This window comes from Phalacrocorax aristotelis, chromosome 2 (genome assembly GCF_949628215.1).
Source record: "Phalacrocorax aristotelis chromosome 2, bGulAri2.1, whole genome shotgun sequence".
In the NCBI taxonomy this organism is placed as follows: domain Eukaryota; kingdom Metazoa; phylum Chordata; class Aves; order Suliformes; family Phalacrocoracidae; genus Phalacrocorax; species Phalacrocorax aristotelis.
The window spans coordinates 110081757-110103408 of NC_134277.1; the positions used below are offsets into that span (position 1 = coordinate 110081757).

At 41.3% G+C, this 21652-nt stretch overlaps 1 protein-coding gene across 1 annotated transcript in view; it reads right to left on the reverse strand.

Moving 5' to 3' along the window:
- The window catches only part of CEP192 (centrosomal protein 192), a 94754-nt gene extending 73312 nt beyond the window's left edge, over nt 1–21442 (reverse strand). Inside the window, exons 1-15 of the mRNA XM_075085791.1 lie at nt 21230–21442; nt 19255–19305; nt 18094–18240; nt 16501–16712; nt 15076–15174; nt 13895–14035; nt 13433–13590; nt 12629–12779; nt 8822–9008; nt 6725–6816; nt 5965–6152; nt 5358–5541; nt 4402–4524; nt 2637–2791; nt 1065–1111 (exon numbers count right to left, since the gene is read on the reverse strand). Coding sequence (XP_074941892.1) covers nt 1065–1111; nt 2637–2791; nt 4402–4524; nt 5358–5541; nt 5965–6152; nt 6725–6816; nt 8822–9008; nt 12629–12779; nt 13433–13590; nt 13895–14035; nt 15076–15174; nt 16501–16712; nt 18094–18240; nt 19255–19305; nt 21230–21340 — 2046 coding nt within the window. The 5' untranslated portion in view covers nt 21341–21442. The remainder of the gene's footprint in view (nt 1–1064; nt 1112–2636; nt 2792–4401; nt 4525–5357; nt 5542–5964; nt 6153–6724; nt 6817–8821; nt 9009–12628; nt 12780–13432; nt 13591–13894; nt 14036–15075; nt 15175–16500; nt 16713–18093; nt 18241–19254; nt 19306–21229) is intronic.
- Between the last annotated feature and the right edge of the window lie 210 nt (nt 21443–21652).

Consider the following 21652-nt stretch of genomic DNA (forward strand, 5'->3'; position numbering starts at 1 on the left):
TACTAAACTACTTATAAAGTAGTATTTCAGCCAAATCTAGCTAACTGTAAATACTGTATCTTTTATATGCCTGAATGATTTTTAAAAACAGCACAATGTAGTGTCTGTTTTGGATTTAGTCTCACATCCTTTGTGATAAACAGATCATCTTTGACAGACAGCGAAAAATTCAAAGTTCAGAAAGTAACAAATTTGAAAGAGACTTGAATTATGGTTTTCAGATGACAGCCTGTGAGCATTCAACTGCAACTCACTGACCACCGTGGTCCCTAGAAAAATCAAATGAAAGAAAACTAAATCAATTTAGTAAATACCAGCTGACACATTAAGGAGCACATACTGCACAGCATCTAGCTGCAGCCTGAGGCATATTTTCTATAAGGCCCACAAGACCTCCTGCTCCTGTCTGCCTTGTGTCTCTGTGCCTGTAACTGTCAGCTTCTCTAGCATGGTAGATAAAAACAGCTGAAGCATAGCCCTGCCTGTCAATACCTGGAGTTATGTGCTAGCTCTGGGATAGAGACACACACACACAAAAAAAAAAAAACCAACCACCACACACAGAGGCAGCAGGAAGATTGTGTTCTTACAAATGGTGCCATCTCTAATGTTGAGGACACTGAAGAAGTCATCTGAAATAATATTCCTCAAAGTAATTACCAAGTACAGAGGCAAGTCAAATCAGGTTGATATCATCTACTCTAAAAACATTCCAAAAAGTTCCTCAAAAGGCTTTTCACTAAGCTAAACTACAATTGGAATAAAACGTAAGGTCCTTGCATGGATAAAGAACTACAAGACAGCAGAGGCTAGGAGTGAACAACAATTTTCACAAGTGAGAAGGATTAAGGCGTTATGCTCTCACAGTACTAATTACATTAAGTGATCTGCAAAAAGGTGGCAAAGTGAGGCATGACACATTTGGCATGCTAGCACCCTTACAAACTTAAAGGGTACACGACAAAAGACAATAAACACAGTTCATTTTCTTCCCCCCCATTAAGTCTATTACAACATTATTATTAGAAAACCTTTAATTTCACTGTGTTTAGAAAAGCTTTCACCTTGTTATTCTTACTGTCTGGAAGAAAACATGTTCCAGCTGACAAATCTGGAAGAAAAGAATGTAATCAGTATCTTAGTAGTATAACATAAGAGCATAGTAAGTGCTAACTGTTCTATAAGACAGCAGCACTAGTCTCTTGAAGGTCTTGGCATACACCATAAAAACCACCCTGAAACATACACGTCATCACAATACCGAAGTTTATATGTTCTTATAATAATGATCAAAAGTATGTGGGAGTAATTAAAAAGGTGGGGCTTCATCAAGGCTAGAACTGTAAAAATTATGGAAGACAATTACTGCCTTCAGGATTTCTGTAAAGCAGTGGAAAAAAGTAGGGAGCCCCAGGTCACACCAGCAGCAGTAAGAAGTGTTCTGTTCCACTGCTGCATTTCACCTATTGGGCCAATTCTTTTTTTGGATCACCTGTAAGCAGTTTCCACTTGTCTTTGTGTCATATCCGTTCATAATTCAATTGCAAGTCACACAAGAGAGAGAAAGTTTTAGACATGGACATACAGATTTCAGAAAAAAAGTCTCCTAATTCTTAAATAATAGATGGGAATTAAAGGCTATTTCTGGACTAGAATCCTAAACCTTGAAAAAACAAGTTAAAACCACTTAACTAAATACAGTCAGGCACTATCAAGTCTAAACACTGGGCAGTCCCAGCTTTCCAAAGCGTCATGGTTTTTGTTACTACAGTTACTGCCACTTCCTCAAGACTACAGTAAGTGACTGAAGTTCACACTTCACTGTTAGAAGTGTATAAAGGGCCCATTTATATTACAAACCATAGTACTTTCTAACTGAAAGTGTCCTCTATTAAATTATTAATACTTACCTCATGAAAAACTATGCAAAAATTCAGATAAAGCTCAGAAAATAGTAAATATATACTTCTAGTCATTACCAAGTATATTTACTGAATTTTAAGGAACAAGCAGAATTTAATCGCAGCACTTGCATTAGCAAAAAACCTAAACATGTTTAATATCAATAGCCATGCTTTTAAAATAAGTCACAGGATATTATTTGCTGCCACTCTTCTATTCATACTTCAAAAAAGCATAGCTTTCTCAGCAAGTATTCCAAACTACTTCTTCATGTGTCATCTCACTAGACAAGTAAGTTTCTGGCTTCTATAACTGCAATTACAGACCACCTATTACAGGTTGGAATAGGGCAAGAAAAGAGATCTTGGTTAAAATGTAATCTCATAGACTTACACCTACTGAAAGAGAAGAGGTAGAAACCATGACACTCACATACACTTTTTCCACAAGTAAAGTTCCTGAAATTAATTCAGGTTCCTACTAGCATTCTAATTATGGTATTTTATAGCAAACATTTTCATCAGCTTCCTCTATAGCTTTGTACTTTGGGGAGAAATCTAAGAGCACGATGTCAACCACAACATTTTTTTGTTTTCAGTTTGTCCAAATCAAATAGACCCTTTTTCAAACTCCATTTACACTATGCCATAAAACAGTGAAAGGGTCAAGAGAAGACATTTATAGCATAAAAAGCTAATTACACTAAGTATACAATTTTTCTCAAAATTTAATACCTTCCAATCGTTCAAGTGGCAATACCTCAAGTAAGGTATCTTCACTGTGATTTAAGTGCTCAGCAACATTCTGACCTTGCTCTCCATATATTGAGTGGGATTCTTTCAAATGAACAGAAGCTGGCTGAGGTTCTTTAACTTGTGTAGCAACTACCCTAGAAAGAGAATTATTTCAATGAAAAAATAACTCAGATATATAGATCAACATTAGTATACAACATCTTTATATATAAATATTTGATAAATGCTCCAATTTGAATGCCTTCATCTCTAGGAAGTCAGCTATTCCCATTAACATAGATTCTACAGACCTATTACCTGTCCTTTTACAATAAAGGAATAAATATCAAGATTACAAGGGCTTCAGTTTCACAATCTAAAGCATGAAACAAATAGTGAAATGTAATAAAACGTATGCCTCTATTTTCTTCTGTTTGTTCCTTTCTCTTGCAGTTCTGCAAAAAGAGGGAAATGTACAAGGGGAAAAGGGTCTATTCCAGGCAAGTTCCAAGATCTATTTGAGAGCAAGCCAAACCCTAGACAAGATTTTCCCAAGCCCACAATATCAGCATGCCTTTTGAAACATAGAATTATATAAGGGACTAAATCATAAAGAACATGACTTACTGAAATGCCATATAGTTTCATTAAATAACAGCCTTTATAATTCTGCGGGAAAGTTACTTTTCACTTCAGGTTTCATTGGGCTTCCACACAGGCAGGAAAGCTAATCACGTAAGATGTTAAAATTTCCACATTGAATGAACTGAACCCTACTTTTGCTTTAACATTTCAAATGTCAGTTTTACTTATATACCTAAAATGAAGTTAATCCATGTTTTGGGGTTGTTTTTTTTTTTCACTTAAATGCAATCAAGAACCTGACTCCCACTCTTAAATCTTCTATTCTTTGGTTTTATAGGGGCATACTACTGCCTACAGTGCAATTTTATCAGGGAGAGACACACACATTGCGGTTTCTATTGCAAAAACAAGAACAATTTTGATCTTGGTTAGAATAACCTATGCAACATCTTCCAATGCGTCCACCACACAGTAATGCTGAGCATTAACTAACAGTAGTTATTTCTTAAGAAACAGCAAACACTAAGGCTCCAAGGAAGCTGAATTTAATAGAAATTCACATTCCTTTCTGTATGCAAACTGCATGATACTTATTTGGAACAGATTTAAATCAGTGCAAACTGTTATTCATATACATGACATGAACCAGAAACATCACCTTAATTCTAGATTATGTAATGTAGGCTAGGTAAATACAAGCCAGATTCAAATAAGTCAATTAACTAATCATGCTTAGGGAAATTTAATTAGCATGACAACAAAACAAAACATCATAGCTTAAAAAAAAAGTAATTTCTAAAGGTTCATTCCTGTCATGTACATGAAGCCCAATTAGTCAATTAAACAGCAGAACACCGCATGCGTAGGGCTGCACAGCCTAAGCGGTAGCATTGCACACGATGCTTCCACATAGCCTGCCACTACCCCTCTTCAGAAAATATGAAGGAGCTGTCCTAGTAGCAAAAGCTGCCCAGGATGCCAAACGCTGAATGCCAACAGGCAAACGCACAGCTGAGCTCTCCAGTTACTGCTGTCAGAAGGCCAGTAGTAGAAGTTGCTTCTGAGGTGGGCAATTCAACTCTGAGTATTCTATAATTAGCTTATAGCGCATATAAATCTACACACTACATACTGGTAGGTGCATTTTAGGACAAAATTAGATTTCCATTATCTCACTTACCTGTCATCACGAAAGCTGAGGGCAAATCTCCCCACTGGCTCAGGATCTGACTGACTACTCTGAGAAGATCCTGATGGAGGTGAATGTCTCGCTTCTAAATAGGATGCACAGATATCAGAAAGCCTGTAAAGGTGGGGAGGAAAAACACACAACAGAATCATTCTAATGTGCACGTCTCCTGTTTCCCAAAGAATTGGGAACAAAAATCATATTGATGGCCACTCATCTCCTGCAAGTTCAATTACTTGAATATTTTAGCATTTTCTAGTGCATCTGTATTTACAGCTACAGATATGGACCCTGAATGATCCTCTCCAGTCTTCTGTAGTTCTTCAGAGAAATACCACATTATCATTTTTAGTGGCCATTTGGAACGCACAGTCCTGGAAAGGCAGAGTATATAAGTCTTATTTCTTATTAAGTCAGAGGACAGCGGTTAAGTGAGCAAAGGCTTCTTATTGTTATTCTTCGCCCTACTCCTGGCAGAACTAACCATTATAAATTGTGTTAAATTTTCATTCCTATCCATAACATCAGTTCTTACACTACCTTTTCTAAAATGAGCCAGATTCAGGTAAGTTAAACAAACGGTTAACGGAGTTAAGAGAACACGTGTGTAAAAAATATGTTATTCTCTATATGACCTCAAACTTGAGTATACTAAGCTAAGAGTCAAGTTAAAAGAAACTTGGCTGTTATCTTATCGGTCTAAAAACTAAACTACTCTTTCAAAGAGTAATTTTATTAAAAGTTAATACTTATGAGTTATGAACATAATGTAGATATTTTTACTACTAATACAATCAATCCTATTTGATTAATATGCTACTAATTAGTAAGTAATTTTATCATCTACCAAATAATCTGTCAAAAGAATTTTTTCTCTCCAAAGTTAGAAGTTTCAAACCAGTCAACTGTTTTTCATATTATTAAATGTTATTAACTGATAGTCTTACCTATTGTCACAGCCCATTTTACTCCTGGCAAGAGTTGAAGCGGCAACAGGTAAGCCAGGATTTGAGGAAACAGTAACATTTTCAAAAATTACACTTGCGCTGCTGCCCAGTGAGTGGCCCAAGAAGCTTGGAAACGTCTCATCGGCAATATTTCTGAAGTCTTCCATCATCCTTGCACAAGTCGCTTAAAATAGCGCTCTGCTTGGCAACAGTCAGCCCTGGTCCAGCAGCATCTGAAGGCAGGAACAAAACAACTATACAGTTACACAGCAGTAACGCTGTCAAAAATATGTTATTTATACATCGCGGCCAATATGCTTTGGCAACCGCCCCACCTTATCCACAAAGGTGCTTAAAAACAATTCCCAGCCCTCTCCCTCCGAGCCTTTTGGGGGCCACAGAGTTTTATTGCCGCCTTGGACTTTCTAAAAAGAGCAGCACTCCTGCAAGTTAGAGCAAGACGTGCCAACCTATATTTAGCTTGTAAAGCCGCTGGGATCAAGCCAGCCTTCCTTCCTTCCCGCCGCAGCGAGCACCTGGGGAGCTACGGACTCCGCGACGCGGCCGCCAAGCTCAGCAAGGAAGGCCTGGGCTCTGCCCCTCTCACCACCGCCACCCCCCACCTCATCGGGAGCGGCGCGACGGCCCCGGCCTCTCCGCCGCACCGGCCGAGGCGCGGCTGGAAGCCAGCGGCCCCCGTTACCCCCGACACGGGAGGAGATCGGCCCGGCCTTCCCCGGGAGCTCGGAGTGGGCCAAGGCCGAGGGGCCCCGTCCCCGCCGCGCCGCTACTCGCCTGAGAGGGGGGGGAGAGCGGAGAGGAACCACCACCCAACCGCCACAACTTCAAACCGCCGCTCCCTCCGCACGCACCCTCCCGCGCCCGCGACCCGGCCTCGCCCCGCCCACGCCGCTCCGCTGCGCAGCGCCCCCTAGTGGGCAGGCGGGCGGGTGCCACCCGCTCACCTGGCGCGCGACCGAACAAACCGACACACACACGCACCCCCACGCAACCCCCGGGCGGAGCGCGTGCGCAGCGCCGCCGCTCACCAACCAAACTTCCCCAAGTCCGCGCGCGCGCTTCGTCCGCCCGACGGCACCCCGCCTCACCCCGCCGCCGGCCAATGGGCGAGCCCCAGCCGGAGCCGGCGATTGGCCGGCCGGGCGCGGCAGGAGGAAAAAGTTGGCGAGGGGGGATGCTGATTGGGCATGGGGTGTGCGGCACCGCCTCCCGCCGGGCCCCGTGGTCCGTTAGGCTGAGGCGGGCGGGGAGGGCGGGGCTAGAGGCGGGGAGGTTCGCGCTGGCCCTAACTGAGGTTTTTCGAGGGGGACGATGAAATCGGTTATTTGAGGTATTTGCTTACAGACCGGTGAGTAGCTCGGGGTCTGCCAGGCGGTCGCCTGAGACGTGCTGTCGGGGGTCTCCGGCCAGCCATGCTGCCCCGGCCAGGGCGGAACCCCTAGAGAGGAAAAAGCTGTAGGATTTAACTTACGTGGCATTTTTTATTTATATAGCGGGCTTTGTTTATATTGCTGACTTTTTTTTTCTGTCGTATCGTTGCTGTATGAGTCGCTTCGATGAGGTTGAGCAATGTGCCGTTTGTTTACAGTGCCTGGATCATTTTATTTCAATTTTGAAGCGTAAATGTCACATTCTTTTAAGTAGAGGATGAGAAGGCAGCCAATGCCTTCCAAACAAGGTCCATAGGAATACGTGTATGTGCGTATGTCATCTTCAAAAGATCTTACATCAAAATCAGTGTTATTCCAGGACGTTTTACTATGCACGCCTTCTACAGTTGTATTCCTGGTACAGAGATTGCAAAAGCTAGAATGGGAGTGAAAATTCACACACTCGGTGTTGTCAGAATTTTATGCTGTGTTCAGATATATTCAAAACAAGAACAAACAACAAAAAAAGCAAACCCCAAAGCCACCTCCTGGCTACTACAAGACCCAATGACTTCTAGTCTTGGCAGGTCAAGCTGAGATGTGCTCCAAGCACATAAACGGTATACAGGACAATGCATGTCCAAGTACCGGCTTTTACTAAACTTTTTTTTTTCCTTCACAGTTCTGTTCGTGCTGGCTGAAAACTATCAGCAACCAGTAACACCATCGTTAGCTCTTCTGGGATTTTATTAAATTAAAGCTAGGTTCCTCAGAGCCAAATCAAGAAACAAGCGTGATGTATCTGAGCAAACATGCAGCATACAAGCAAATTTTCCAGAATACAAGTCAAACTCACAGAACCTGCATTTGGAAGAATGCAGGTTGCCCCCTCCCTTCACTTATGCTAGTGGTCTAGTGCAGGTAGTAGCATAAGCTCATTTTGAAGCACGATGTACTACACCGTTATACTGTGGGTTTCTGCTGTACAGAGCCCACCTTTACCCTTCCTCCCCCCCAAGATCTGCTGAGCATGCTCAGCAGTCACATCCTGTACAGTAATGCTCCTCCCCAGTAATACCGTGTAGCCATGCTCGTTTTATCTTCCTGCCTGTCTCACACCAGCCAACACTGACTCAGTGCCGGCGCACCAATCCATAGCAACCACATTCCTGTGCTGACACATCAGAAAAAGGAAGTTTTTAAGTCAGTACTATTTCTTCAAAATGCCCTACGTGAGATATCCAATCACTGGGAAAGAATGACAAGATAATCTGAAATCCAACTCTAGTAGTCTCTGTAGCTCTTCACCACAGCCATGAGAAAAGTCAGACCACACCCTGTGGCAGAAAGATGTAATGTGCAACTGCACATCCAGAATGGCACCCAACTTCACACCAGCAAAGCTATCACAACAAGCACCAGAATCAGAAAAGCTCCTTGATCAGGAGCCTGTTAATGAAAAAAAAAAAGGAAAGCCTATTGCAAGAGAAAACATACTAACAGACCTTTTAGAACAAGTTTATTAGTCAACTGCAATTATAAAATTTAAATATTTATACAGCAAGATGGAAAATTCTTAAGTAACCAAACACTCCAAACTATTTTGCTGCAGTATACACAGGAATGGTTTTGTTTCTTTTACGAGTTAATCCAGTATCATCCTTTAGTTAACAACTTCTTGAAGGCATGTTTGAGGATGCATTTCATGTTTGTCAGTGCAATATACAAAAAGAAAAAAATTCAAGACCACACTAAACTGATTCCAAAACTTAAAAAAAAAAAAAGAAAAAAAAAAAGGACAGGCACACAGTCAGCTATTTTGTAAATAGCTTACGGTTAATACTGTTTGTATGCGTTGCCATGGTTCAAATGGTACAGATTAAAACGTTCATTTGTTACACAAACATAAGTAACAGGTTCCAAATGTTGTAGTTTGTTTTGCAAAACATGCACAAACTCCCCAATGTTTTAAAATCATCTGTACCAGAGAAGAAATACAAAGGCAGCCAGAAATTGAAACATTCACAAACACCAGAATAGGGCCCTTCAGAGTTTATTTAAAGTAGCTTGTTAAACCCCTTCATTCTCAGGTAATAGATTAAGAGGCCGAGATACACATCGTCTGCGAGGGTGAGGATACTGGATGTTGGCAGTGTCAGCATCGCAAGAGTGCTCTATCAGAGGAGGAGGAGGAAGGAGCTGGGCATGACTGGACCATCTCGATCCAGCTCGTGGGGAATCCAGAGGGGGAAAGAAATACCTGAAACAATTAATAAAGGAACAAAACACCAAAACAAACAAAAAACCAAAAAACAAAATGAAAAAAAAAAAAAAAAAAAAAAAAAAACAAAACAAGAAAAAGAGAAAGGTAGTAAATACAAGGAGAACCAAAGGGGAGAAAAAGACATGCTGGAAAAAAAAAAGGCTTTAGTATATCCATGCCAAAACTAATAGAACATAATAGCAGAAATCAAGGCTTGTAATTCAAAACAAGACAAATCTGGAAACTGTTCTTTAAAGGAAAATAATAGTCTTTTCCACTGAAATTCACAGAGAAGAATATAATAGTAATAACCCTAGTGTACATTTTCACAGGACAGATTGCTTTGAGAATCAAAAGGATGGTATAGCACAGCTATTAACAGGCTTTCATTCTCCCAGAATTCCTGTGATTTGTCAACAGAGCTTTTAGTAACGCTTCACTTGTGACGCAAGATATACATTAAATATTATGCAAGTACATTTTCTGCATATGCATCTAATCCAGATTAACTTCACAGCACTTCTAGAATAGGCGTGAAAACATTGTTTTTACAATACTTTAAATTTAATAATATACATTTACAGAGAATAACTACTTTCAACAAAATACAGCCTTTGTATGTATTTACATATTTCTGCAAAATCCTCAGGAAATTTCAGATTCCTGGTGAACACAAAACTCAATTATGCCATTTCGTGTCATTTTTCAGCTGTTTTTATTAGAACTTACCCGTAATACTTGTGCATTTTAGTATAGCTATATTAGATACCTACAGGTGTTTTCTGTCTTGTTTTTACAGTTCCATGGGCTTATGTCAAGGACCAGCTACATGATCAATGACATTATGGACAGCGCACAAACAACCATATTTTGGTTTCAATCTTTGTATGGCTCAAGTGTTTGCATTTTTTAGGATGCTGTGCTTAGAGAATTTGTTAGTCCATGGAATTTCTACCATAGGAATGTCCGAGTACATATCAGAAAAAGTACTTCCTAGTTAGGACGATGAAAGTATGACAGTACTTACAAAACATTTATTTGAAGTCATACTGAATTATAAATGAAGCAATACCGAACTATTAAAAGCGACCATCTGTACAATTGTCAAAACACAGTTTTCTTATTCCATTAAAACTAACAGTTTCAAATATTACAAAACAGTTACAAACTCGTGATGTTTAGGAATCTTAATCAAATGCTGAATACTATTAAATGCAAAACAAATTAGTTATTGAAACAATTTCAATGAAAATTACTTTAATGGTCACTTCCCTCCTCCCATCCCAATCAAGGACAAAAATTCTCCTTTTTAGTCATGAACTAGTCTTTTAATTTGACAAGCTTTCAAAAAAAAGGTTTTGATGGAAGTTTTGGGGTTTGGCTTGTTGTATGTGGGGTTTTTTTTCCAAAGAAGCCTCTCTGAGTATTTTTCTATCAGGAGTTCCAACAGTATCAAACTGTGCAGGCTATTACAAAAAAACCATAAACAACGTGTTTTAAAAAGGCTTTTTGAATAGCATTTAGTAGTTAGCAGGCTGCTGGTGTCTTGGGAGAGGTCAAACGGCGTTGGGGAGGGGAAAAAGGAGTTCGTTTTCCATTCCTGTGTGCATGCAACAAGCAGCAAAACACCAAAGTTACTCCAGTTAGCTTGGTATCAGCTCTGCTTTCTGTTAAAAAGGACATAATACAAATGGAGAATGGAAATTGTATCATAGAACTAGACACACAATTACATCAACATAACAATTTAGCCTTACTGACTTATCTTCCAATCTATACCATCGGTTCTGAAACTATTTTGATTACAAATCTGGTTTGGTGGTCATGCTTCAACAAAGTTTTCCAGATCTGCCTATGGTTTATCTGTTTTAAGCATTTACATGTACAGACACTGAAACATAGCATATATGGTCACAGACAAAATAAGTTCTGTGCAGCATACAGATTTAGCCAAATGTCAGTACATAGATCTTATTGTTAATACACTAAAAAAAGTTAGCAACTGTGCTTATGCAATTCAAGCCAATGTTATTACCAAAGAACACATGTAGTTAAGTGCATCTTTTTTACAGTAAGGCTCAATCCTAGGACAAGACACCATATATTTTGAATTTCCACAGTCACGGACTTTATTTTGTAACAAAATATTATTTCTAATTTGGAGCTGAGAATAATTTATATAGAAAAAAACCAAAACACCATTTTCAAAAGACAGAGCAATGGGGGAAGTCTAATGCCATAAGTTTCCGTTTTGCAATGCCTTACTACCAACTTCATGGAGAGGAGAAAAACAACCCATAGGCTGGGGTAGGGTAGTCTTGCTGGCAGCATCACAGTGTTAGATAAGGAGACTGTGAAACCACACCCTTTGCTGAGGAGGTATAGAACAGCCTGGATCTCCCTACAGGAGCCCAAGCACACACAGATAAATAGGTTTGGACATCACATTTCCAAGACAGGGTTGCATTTCAGCATTTTTTGCTACGCTGCAAGTAGCACCTGGAACCAGATGACCAGTATCATGTTGGCCTGCTTTCTTGCTGGAGACTTGGCCCATGACCAACTCTTGCTCTCCTGTTTCTCTTGTGAGGAAAACGCAAAAGCACTTCTCTTCAACACAGCTAGGGGTCTGGGAGCCAGGACTGCTGTTCAGGATTCACTGCTGAATGGGGACGGTGGGGAGAGAGCAAAGGCTACTCTCCGAAAGCAAACTGTCACAGTACTTTACAGATGAGCATTTTAAACTGAAGAAAAAGCCGTATTAGTAGCTGTACTCAGATGGAAATGGAGGCTATCCCAAGGCATTTGAAAAAAAATAATTGTGGCCACAAAACTTGGAAGCTGCTGCTGTAGAATTTGGCCACTTCTGTTCCTCACACAGGACATCCTGCAGAGCTGACTGTACACACTCCGCCATGCAAAGGCGGGGGCTCAGTGTGCTCCTATAGCTCGGTGCGCTCCAATTAAAATGGTTTTCAGAAGAGACAGTTAAATTTACCTACTTAGCAGCAATTATTACAGAATAAAAACATATCAGAGAAGGCAAATTAATCTGCGTTACGAATGCCACATGAGGAAGATGAAAAACCCCAAGATTTTTATTCAATTGATGTTACGCCTGCAAAAATGCAAGTAAACTAACACTAGTTGTTGAAACCATACATCATGAATCATCTTTTCCTCCTTCCTTTCTGCCACCTTATTCCAGTGAAAAACAGAATTTGTTGCCAGTATCTTTGCTTCACTTTTAAACATGCATCTAAAACAGAAGGGCATTTACACAGCAGTATGATGAAGCTTCTCCTTGTTTTAAACTATTTCAGAAAAGTTATTTTAAATCACGTGACAGGACTAAAAGTGAAAATACTTGTTCACATTGCTTATTTATACAGAATAATTCGGTATGGCTTAGGTTTCATCCATTTTCCTCTTACCACTGGCATAACAGACACCATCACAGAGCAAGACTAGAATAGCATGTAAAAGTGTTCATGCAGTAAGTGACATTGCCTTTTAAAAAAAGAAGTCATAAAACAAACATGAAAACTAAGTGAAATTAAGAAGATTCAGAGAAGAGAGTATTTACTGAAATTCAGTCTCTCTCCTAATTAACCTACCTGCTGGCAGATGATCCATTTAGTGAATTCTGTAGACTTGTATTGGCTGAACCTAGAGAAGCATTAAAAATCCCCTGCTGAGAACTACCATTCACTGGACTCCCGTTACCTTTCAGAATACCAGTACACTTCCAGTTGTCCATGTAATTAGCTGCAAATATAGATAAATAAAACCTGTTAGTTTCTCTTCTGAGGCTCAGCTCGTGATACAGCTATGTTTCAACTGCCATGCACCTGGTATGAATTAGAGTTGAACTTAAATACCAATATATAAATTCCAAACAGCTGAGACCCTTTAGCTGTCTGACATGCTCTGCCTACCCATGATTTCAAACTCAGTTTTGTTCAGTTGCAAGAATGCATTTTCCTTATTAAAATACTGAGAAGCAAATGCAGATGGATGAGGATACTGCTGCTGGTTCTTTTGTTGTTGCTTTTGGAAACTTAAACAGAAAAAAGCCAGTTTGCCTCAACACTGTGACTGAATGTAGATTTTCTGGTTTTGGCAGCAGGCTAAAGTAGTAACGCAATACATATGTTAATTTTTAAAATTACAACTTTACATAGCTCTAGTCTAGTGAAACAGTTTGAGGGTACAGTAACAACTATTCACAGCAGCCTAAATCATGCAAGTGTTCCAGCACAGAACGTTATTTCCTTCTTCTGAAATGTACACAGAAATATAAAAATCTATCATTCACAAATCTGAAATGAACTTTTACTACAAAATTATTTTTTGAGTAAAATTTCTCAAGTATATTCAGCATACTACAAAGCTGATATCTTTCAGGTGGGTGACCTTACCCTTCCAGAGCCTAACACAGCCATCGTCTCCAGAGGAGGCAAGCACCGTGCCTGTAATATTCCAGCTCACTCGCCACACCTGGGAGTTGTGGTTATCAAACTGTGCCACAATATGAATTTCAAATTTTGTTAATCCTCCAGATGAAGTCAATTCTTTCCTGTTTAAGAGAAAAAATGACAGTTCTGTACACAGCTGTTCAAAGGTCTGGACTTCAACATGATGACGAGAGGACAGAGGACTACATCTTTCAAGGAGTTTCTGTAACAATTGTTACCAGATAGGAGCATTAAGAGGTATTCAGACAAAATTATAGACTTGCTCACAATCTCGTCATCTTAAAAATTTGGCTGCTAAAAAAACAATCCTGTATGAAGTTACTACTTTTGCTTTGCAGATACTATTATAATAAGACCACAAAGTACACACCACATCATACCAAACTACCTTCCTTCTAAGCTCACCTCAGAGGTTTTAGTGTGAAAATTCGAACATCTTTGGTTGCTACAGCTAAGATGTGGAAGGATCTTCCCAGATTTGGAGCAAATGCAATATCGTGTACAGGATCTGTGACTGTCATCAGAGCTTCTGCTTTTGCATATTTCCTGCACAGCGTAAAAAATTAACCTTTAGTGCCATCAGAACTGCCAGTGATGCAAATTATATAAACCAGTCATAGTGAAACAGAAAAAGGAGTTAGTGTACGTGATGAGACTTGCAAAAACAAAAATTCTTCCTTAACAAATTTAATTGTAAGTAGTAATTGCAAGCTAATTTCTTCAGAAACTGAATACCTACAACACTATGCTAAATCATACAACGAAGCAAGGACTCCAGTACAAAGAATATCTTTGTCTACAGCTGGAAAAGGGAAGTAATTCTTCCCTTCATAAACCTAAAGCAAATTTGTATTGCAGTAACTTACTAAATTTTCTATGCTTGTAAGCAGACCGCTGTCTTCCTCCTTCACTGTACGATAGACAAGTATTCCACTTTCTTATTTACCACCAGGTAAGTTACAACAACTGTTCTTTATTGTTAATGCACAAAGAACGCTGTCTGAAGCCAGGCATAAATCCACAGAACACCCTGGGCTCCTTTCCCACACCAAATCACCCTGAATGAAACACAAGTTCTCTGTCACCATTTGACTGAAAGTGGTTGTGCGTACGCTTCCTGGCCTTCTCTGGTTCTGAACTTTTAACTTTATGAACTCAACTGTCACAGAACACTACTAATTCACAGGACTTCCTGTCATTGTAAACATGCTTTTAAAAGCACTTTAAGGTTGCCTTGAACAAAACAGTGCCTACTGCAACACAATTCAAGTTTCCACTTTGTCCTATTAGTTTCTTATGCAAAATGAAGCATATAAATTAGAAGCAGAAACAACATTTCTCCCTTTAAAATTCTGGTAAGAACACTGGCATTTCTGCACTGAGGTGGAACAAAATTATCAACATCGTGCCTCTTAACAGCAGTTAACATTCTGAAGTCTCTCTCTCCTTTCCTATCCAATGGCCAAGACAGAATTACGGTGCTATTACTTACTACTCCACGCCTAATGACAGGAATAAAATAAAAGGTCATATATTACAAGCTACTTTAAGATCCCACATATGTTATACGTCGCCATTTAGCATACCTGGTATTTTCATTATATTCATAAATTTGAACCTTAGCCAATATGTTTGGACTGTTGTCATCACTTCCTACAGCTATCATTGGAGAATGTGCTCGAGAGCTAAAAGGTGAAAACAAGTAGTTATATTTACAAATTACTTCACAGAAAGTACACCAAGCCATTTCTAAAATTTCAGACACATTATCTATAAAGAAAACAAAACAGTAACAACAAAAATATATCACAAGGGGAAAAAAAAATCACATGGAATGAGTAAGTGCTATTCAGAGTTACCGACACAATTTCCATGCTGTTGTGCTGAATGCCCACTTTATACACCCACTATGGAGAAATCATTAGGAAACATTATTTGGCAATTCAAGATGATGCCCCCAGAGAGTAGGATCAATAGATATACGCGTGTGCATATATAATCAATTATATATGCATGTGCAGTCAAGTCTATGTCACAAGTCACAGCAGAGCCTGCATTCTTTGTAGTACTTTTAAAAATTACTTTAGTGGGATTTCATTCAGGTTCTGGAAGATGGATTACAAAAGCTAAATGTAGATGAGTTCTAGTTTTTAAATCAGCTTTTAACCCCATCCCGTGCATCAAAGAGAACACCTATACTCTGAACCTTCAGCCCAGATTACTGCTAATGAGCAGAAGAGTAACCGGACCAGCAGCACACAGGCCACTGCTTCTGCAGGGAAAGCCATCAAGTGCTTCTGGACAAACATAACCCAGCACAGTTCAGTCCTGCCTGGTTTTTCCCTTCCTGTTACTGCTGGTACTGCTGGGGGGAGGAGGTGGAGGGGTTTGTGAGATAGGAAGCAAAGGAGAACCTCCACTTGTGTGTGCTCTGCTGGGTGGGCACAACCCAACCAAACTTCTGATTCCTTCCTTTTCAAGATGGGTAAGAATATCACTGAGCTCCTGAGGAGGTAACTAAAAGAACAACTCTTAGGCTTTGCAGTCATGCTAGCAGGACTCTTGTGGTTCCTAAAACTCTGTTGCACTGGCAAGGGTGCGTGACCATAAGAGTTGTCAAAACTATTACCTGTTGTCAACACCCTTCTTAAGGAAAGAAGGGAGAGACAGGAACTGCCCCTTTATAAAGGCTTTCTCTTATGAAAACCCCAGTTAAGTTTTGTGGGATAAAGAAAAAACACTCCATAGCTCTTTAGCTCATTACTTGCTAAAAATAACTACGCTGGGAATATTTCCTCACAGAGCACAGCAGAACTTTATAACGCTACTCTGGCTCTGTCAAACTTGCTTTATTAAAAGAAACATTAGCAGCTTGCTTTCAGATCCAAGTAATATACATTCAATCTTCTCCATGCAGGTTTTAGGATTTATTCTACAAAATTTCAGAACTAACTCTTTGGATCTTCTGCTTAAACAGTCATAAAGCAAAACCTACCGTTTTAACAACATACCTTGAAGGATTCCAAGAAATACAACTGCAGCTTAGCTTACATGAGATTTCATGCTGCAGTGACCACTGACTGAGATTCATCACATCTGGAGCTTCATAAATCCTTACAACTCCATCTGCTGAACAGGTTGCTAACATAAGACCCATATGCTTGGGAGCAAACTTCACATCTGTAACAGATGTCCTACTGTCTACTAGAGTCGTCCTCTTTACCTGCAAAGAAAGGTGGAAATTCTTGTAGGAAATGCTAGAAATTTCCATCAAAAATTTATTCCTTAAGGAAGTCAGACTTGCATTAGCCAATACCACTTTGTAGGATCACTGACCTCTTCCATCAAGCACTGAAAAAATAAACACATCTTTATACACCAGTGAACTGGAGAAAAGACAGATCATTGTACTGATGCAATTTCAAGCATCAAGAGGTATACTCACACTGGTATCAAAGTTCTGATACCAAGAAGAGATGTTAGGATTATACTCTTCAGTAAAAAAAAAAAAAAAACATAAGCATGCTGGCCTCTTCGTTCATGCTGGTGACAACATTAACTGCAATTCCTAGCAATGCCACTTTCTAATTTCAGTGCTGCTGAAGTCTACCGTGAAGCATTTTCTGACAGAAGCATCAAAACTACAAATATTTCTGATACAGGAACAGGCAAATGCAGCAAACATTTGACAGAAACACTAGCTAGGGTGAAAGAGGAAAAAAATTGTAAACGTTTGTTTTTCAAGTTGTCTCCTCTCCTGCCAAGAAAGTAGTTTGAGCTGGAAACTATGTATCACAACTGCCTCCTGCTCAGGGAAGTCAGCTTTCCTACCCCATTGGGTGCCAAAGGTCCTGACAACCCAACTCTTCACAATTATGTGTTTTAATGTTAGAAAACTTTAGTAGAAAGTAGAAAACTGCAGATCCTTTAGCAACCTAAAACAAGACAAAACACTAGAGGTGGGAATACTGAGTTACATAAGATTACACATGAAGAATAGCTGCAAAATAATCTGTTTAGGTCTAAAATTCCCTTGAGGAAATGCTACCCAGAAAATCTACTTCTGAGCAAACTATTTCTCAGAAAATACCTGATTTATTGTTTGAATGGTGAAAAAGAACAGCATGTGGCAGCTTCAAACGAGCTCTTGTCACAGAATTAAAAAAACCCCACACCTTGAATTCCCATCTACAGTAGAATTGATGTCCGCAATTGTTTGCCGGGGAACACCTTATTAAGCAACACCTATACTTGTGCTACTAATTAGCCTGAATGTTGCCATTTAGCTGTTTTCCCCAAACACTTTAAAAATACTTACTCTGCAGTGGAATATCACCACAAATTAACAGAACATAGGCAAAATCAGGAACACTTTATATTAACAGAAGAAAACAGAGTGCTTTCTCTGTTTCAGGAATATTAAATATGTTACAAAACCGGAAGTGTCCGGTAACTTGGTATTTAGAATGATTTTCATGTTCAGTCTTCTGTTTATTTCTAGAATTTAAACAGTTTAAAGCTTCAGCCATTACGATAACCAAACAAATGAGGCACAGTAAAAGTGTGTATAAGAGAATATATAGAAATTGTAATTAAAGCCTTACCCAATGACTCTGGCCTCGGAGTTTATCATTTGACTCTCCCACTATTTCTTCCCACACTGCTGCTGTTCTATCAAAAGAGCAGGAAGCCAGGACCTGCCCAAATTCAGGATGGGCCCACGTCACACGCCACACGGATCCACTATGTGTCTGCAAGGTAACACCAGAACACCACAGAGAAACATATTTGTATTCGTCCAAGCAACCATATGTTTTCATGACTTTCTGCAGAAGTAAATCCTTTGAAACCAATGTTCCTTTACAAAGCTCAAAGTTACAAGGCAGCTGTTGCATTTGTTTATTCCTATAAGCACTGCAAGGTTTTGTTGCTATCAGTTAATGACTAAAAGGTAATTATTGCAAATATATTTCAAGGCATTATTTACTACTCCTTTAAACTATACATTCCAAGCTAAGATTCTGCCTCGACACAAAAAATACAGCTTTGCTTTCAATGTTCAGCCATTACCATGCTTACTTCTAGCTTGCCTATACTTTTCCAAAGCATATGCAGAGCACTAATTATCCTCTCCTTTTTTACACAGAACTCCTCTTTCATACCTAGTCAACCTAATGCTTCTTTTTTTAGAGAAGGGAATTCAAAAGCTTCCCTTGCATTTCCATTTACAGGCATTATTTTATTGTGGCCCTATTAAATAGGAGTTTCAGGACAACTCAGAAGCCAAATGCACTAATTATCCTGATGAAGCAGAGTCCCTGTACAACACATTCCTCAGAAAGGTTTTTTTTAAAAAAAAACCAAAAACAAACCAAAACTAGAGGTTAGATGTTGGAATACTTCATAGCCAGACCTCTTCCTTTTGCTTAAGTCTTAAAACAAGCAAAAAGAAACCATTCCATTAAAAATGAAGGTACTGTTTTCCAACTCCCTAAATACCAGTTTCTGCTATTTTTACTGATAACAAAGTCTGCCAACATAACTAACTACTACCACAACAAGACTGCGTGCTAGCTGCTGCTTTAAGTGAGGGCCATCAGAAGTGTTTTATAAAAGCAGAGAAAAAGTATTTTACTAGAAGAAATAGAGGATCTACAACAAACCAAAAGTATTTCTACTCTACAACTCAGTAAAGACTAAGTATGTTTCTTCAAAAACAAAGGAGAAATTATGGTTATAACTGTGTAATTTTTATAAATACAAACCTTCCAGCTAGCAGTGCAATGCCAATCCCCATTTTCACTTTTGTCCCAGACCTATTGAGAAATCAAAATACAATCATAAAATTTGTATATAAAGCTTAGTAAGTACCACTAAAAAACACACCCATAAAATATACATATATATATACACACACACACACACCACTAAACATCTTAATCTGGAAAACTCTACCTGGCTCAGTACCCATCTGCACTTCTTCTTACCTGTAGTAGGGATATTTTCGAGGTCGAGTGAAGAGACATAGAACTACAAACTTCACTGTTGGATGAAGTCTGTCTTTTTTAAAAAATGTATTATTCAGAGAAGACAAATTATTACAATTCTCAACACTTCATTGGCTCTGTTCCATGAGTTCACTACCCAGGTTCACCCAAGAGCCCCCAAGGGTCCTGCTCACCACGGCAGGTGCTCAGGTCTGGTTGCATGACGCTGACATGGCTCCTGGCGATCACCCCGAAGTCAGAGCAGGGCAGCAAAAGGACAGCCAAGCTAGCAGGGGAACAGATCTTCTGTTTCTAACATTTCTGCCTTGATTTAGAACCACAAGCAAATCTCTAAACCTTCCTTTCTCTTGATTTTCCCATCATATTTAAGCCTTTTTTTCTGAAAAATTGTGAAGGAAGTCACAAACGTCTCCAGATGAGAGAGAGATCCCCTAGAAGCCCAGCATCCACTCCTGTCTGTCACTTGTTCGCTATATAACGTTCCTGGAAGCCACCTCACTTTTGCCATTCCAGATCCCCAACACAACCTCAGCTGTTACCATCACAGCCTGACTTCATACCTTCCCCTAGCCGCTGCTCTGCAGGGTGCACCGAGCACAAAGGGGACCCATGCCAGGTGCACCGCTGCTGCTTTGCAAGTATAAAACTCTGGTCTATAGTAAAAGTTCTTAAGACAGCCTCATAAAGAATACTGTTATGATCAGGAAGTAACATCACATCGCTGAAAAACATCATTTTTGAGTCCTACCTACCTCTTCGCATCTTTCTTAAGAGCATTCTTTTTAGGCTGCGAGTTTCATGTAGTCAGTCCAGGCCAAAGACTGGCACGGTTCTGGCTTACATTTTGGGGAACAGGTTTTGTTGCTGCTGTTGTCAGGGAGGAGGGACTGCTCGCTTGTTTTTATAGCGGATCTACACTTGACATAGCTTTCTACTTGAAAAGCAATCTTCTCAACCATTTACGTGGTCTAACAAAAGAAACGACTGCCCTCTGCAAATTACAGTTTTTAAATCTAACAGCATAACTCCTGAATTGTTCTCCATCTCCTCACTATGTGCAAAAAAATGGAAAAGGCAATTAAGTTCTCATTTACTAGTATTTCCTCCAAAGGACTGTGAAATCAAGGTTTCTAATACTCTGCAGGTTCCCCATCCGCCAGAGCAGACGCAGAGCGTTTCAGCGTTTCGTTGGCTGCAACTCGTTAATGAAGCCGTAGCTTCATCCCTCGGCGCCTCAAAACGCGGATTTTCCACCGAAGCCGGGCGGGCAGCGCTGCCGGGCCCGCACCGCTCCGAGGGCACTTCCCCCGCACCGGGCGCCGGAACCACCGCTGCTCTGGGGCGCGTTTGCGTACACGCGCGCGGACGGACGCCGCGCACCGCGTGGGGCCGCACACCCACCCCGCAGCCCCTCGCCACCGCCCCGCAGGGCGCGCCTCCCGCCGTGGGCCGCGCCCGCGGCAGCGCCCCGCGGAGGGGCGGGAGGCGGGGGCCGAGTGGGGCCCTTCGCTCCCCGGACCCGGCGGGGCGCGGCCGAGCGGTGAGGCCCAGGCCCGCCGCGGGGTGGGGAGGCGGACTGGGGCACGGCCGCAGCCCGCCCCGGCCCCGCCGCCCGCCCGGTAGGCCGAGCGCGCGCCAATGCCGCTACACCCACACGCTTCCCCCTCCACACCCCGCCCGCCCCTCTCCCCCCACCCTGCCTGCGGCCCGCGGCCCGGCGGCTCCCGCCCACCTTGACGCTCTGGTCGCTGGAGCAGGTCGCCATGCGCCGCCCGTGGAAATCGAAGGAGACATCGTGGATGAGGTCGCGGTGATCCGCCGCGATGCTGCGCGCCACAAACATCGCGCCGCGGCGCAGGGCGAGCGAGCGACCGCCCGCCCGGCCCAGGCGCGCGCCCTCCTCACGCGGTGGGGCGGGGCGGGGCAACTGCCGACTCCGCGCGGGCGGACGGGCCGACTGCTTCGCGCGTGCGCGCGGCTTCCCACCCGCGAGCGGCGCGGGGCGGGGCGGGGCGGGGCAGCGCCACTCCAGCAGGGGGCGGAGCGGAGCGCCGCGGAGCCGGTCTGTCTCTCGTCAGCTCGCCCCTGCGGTTCCCCTTTGCCTTCTGTCCTCTGCAGCCCAGCTGCGGCCTCCGGACGGCTGCTGCCTCCCCGC